General features: G+C 37.5%; 1 protein-coding gene across 1 annotated transcript in view; it reads right to left on the bottom strand.

The window, feature by feature from the left end:
• LOC107103061 (NACHT, LRR and PYD domains-containing protein 12-like) overlaps positions 1 to 1954 on the bottom strand; it is a 33695-nt gene that overhangs the window by 25905 nt on the left and 5836 nt on the right. The window contains exon 2 of the mRNA XM_015402578.1: positions 1503 to 1708. Coding sequence (XP_015258064.1) covers positions 1503 to 1708 — 206 coding nt within the window. The remainder of the gene's footprint in view (positions 1 to 1502; positions 1709 to 1954) is intronic.

Raw genomic sequence — 1954 nt, 5'->3', positions numbered from 1 at the left:
TAGGTTATCTGGTAAACATCTTAACTCTTGCAGGCCCCCTCCTTTTTCCTGTAACTGGAGCCAGAGTCTGATAATGTTTTTCTTCAGCACACGAGTGCTGGAATGATTTTATCTATTTGGGCCACATGACTTTTTGGCAGAACAATATATTTACCTTTGGAAGGGGTTCCTTTATAAACAGACATCAGGTATTAAGCATGTGTTTATTCAAACATAGCAACCAGGCCTAAGTGAACTCTCTAAATGAAAAGGATGATAATCTTTTAATATATCTCAGAGCCACAGCCGTTTATTCACTGTCATCAGTAGCCCTGCTTACCTGCTTGCACATTCATGGCAGGCTACACTGTGGATAGAGGGCTGTAGTGATAGAGAGCAAGGGGAAGGACCTGTATGATTGTGTAACTTTACAGGGAAGGTCCACAGTTTTCTCAGAACTCACAACTGCAGCTACTGATCACCTGCTATATCCAGTCTAGACTTTCTGCAGATGCTTCCATCTCGGGAAGCACACTTCATTTCCCCAGGAAGTCTAGTCAAAATATTCTGGTTCACTGATTATTTTCAGTAAGTTCTGGTGGGGTGTTGCATCTAACCAGAGTCTACACTAATATTGATGCTGCTTCCACAACATCCCATCAGCAACTATCTGATCATACTCTTCGAGTTCTTGGTTGTGGTCATTCTATGCGTATTGCTCCAATATCCATAATAATATAAGCCATCTATATAAAGCTCACATTCATCTATGTTTTAATCTTTTCTGAAATGTTATGGGGCCTAAGTTGGTTTGGGAAAAGCTGTCACCTCGTCCCCATTCCTCCCCTTTAGCCCACCATCCATATCTCTCTTCCTCCCTTTCAGCCCATTATCATCACCACCCCTCTTCATTTTATCTGTATCATTCCTACTTTCTATCCCATTCTTTATTTGCTGGGGGCTATCCACAAGAATGTACCTCCTCCCTTATTTTTATAGTTCTCCTCAGATGACCTAATCGTCATTTACAGTGTCTCTATGCTTTTAACCCTTTCCTTCACTGAACCTTTGAGCTCATATCTTTGTGAAATGGTGTAAAATAATGTTTTTTCATGACTAATGTACTAATGTTTCTTTATATATTCCAATGTATTCTCTATTCTAAAATCATTATTTGTGTAAAGACATAAATAACAAATGACAAATGCAGTAATCTTATCTTATGAATATTTTCCAAATCAAACTAAAACTTCAATTAGTCAAACTCATGTCACTTATTTTATAACTTTTTTTTATTAGTCCAAATGTATTTTTTTTTTTAAGATTTAAATTACAGTTAGTTGGCTATTTTTTAAATCTGAAGTAGGAAAATAATCCAATTACAAGGTAAAAAGTCTTAGAAAATATATTCCATCATTTGAACAGCAGGCTGTTTTAAATAAAATATATTAGAATATAATTAAAAAAAAAAGGCATGAAAGTGTGACTGAATTATTTGTATTAATTGAACATAAAAAACTAACCTTAGTCTCTTCACTTTGCAGATTGAACTCTCCAGTATCTCACACAGATGCTTCATTCCAGAGTCTCCAAATGATCCTCGTCCATCGATCTGATCTATTTCCAGATCAGTCAGATCAAGATTGGACTTCAGAGCTGAGGCCACAATTTCACAGTCAGCCCTTGAAAGTCTACAGCCACCAAGTCTGTGATTAGAGGAAAAATTAAGTCAGTACTGATGAAATCAAAAAACCTGGATGATAAACAAAGACTAAAACATGATGGGCAAACAGAGATGTCATCATCTGATTAACATCTGCTCTCCAGATCAATGTCTCTCAATGACCACAGAGAATCTCTTCAGGTCCAGGTTCAGCTGCAGACCTGCTGTGTCTCTGCTTTGGTTAGAAGCTCCATTGAACCACAGTGATGGAGAAAAACAGAGAAGCCGAGCAACAGGTTGAAGCACTTCAGG

Source organism: Cyprinodon variegatus, unplaced genomic scaffold, assembly GCF_000732505.1.
Source record: "Cyprinodon variegatus isolate N-32 unplaced genomic scaffold, C_variegatus-1.0 Scaffold1370, whole genome shotgun sequence".
In the NCBI taxonomy this organism is placed as follows: domain Eukaryota; kingdom Metazoa; phylum Chordata; class Actinopteri; order Cyprinodontiformes; family Cyprinodontidae; genus Cyprinodon; species Cyprinodon variegatus.
Note: the sequence above shows the minus strand (reverse complement) of the source record. Positions and strands in the feature narration are given on the sequence as shown.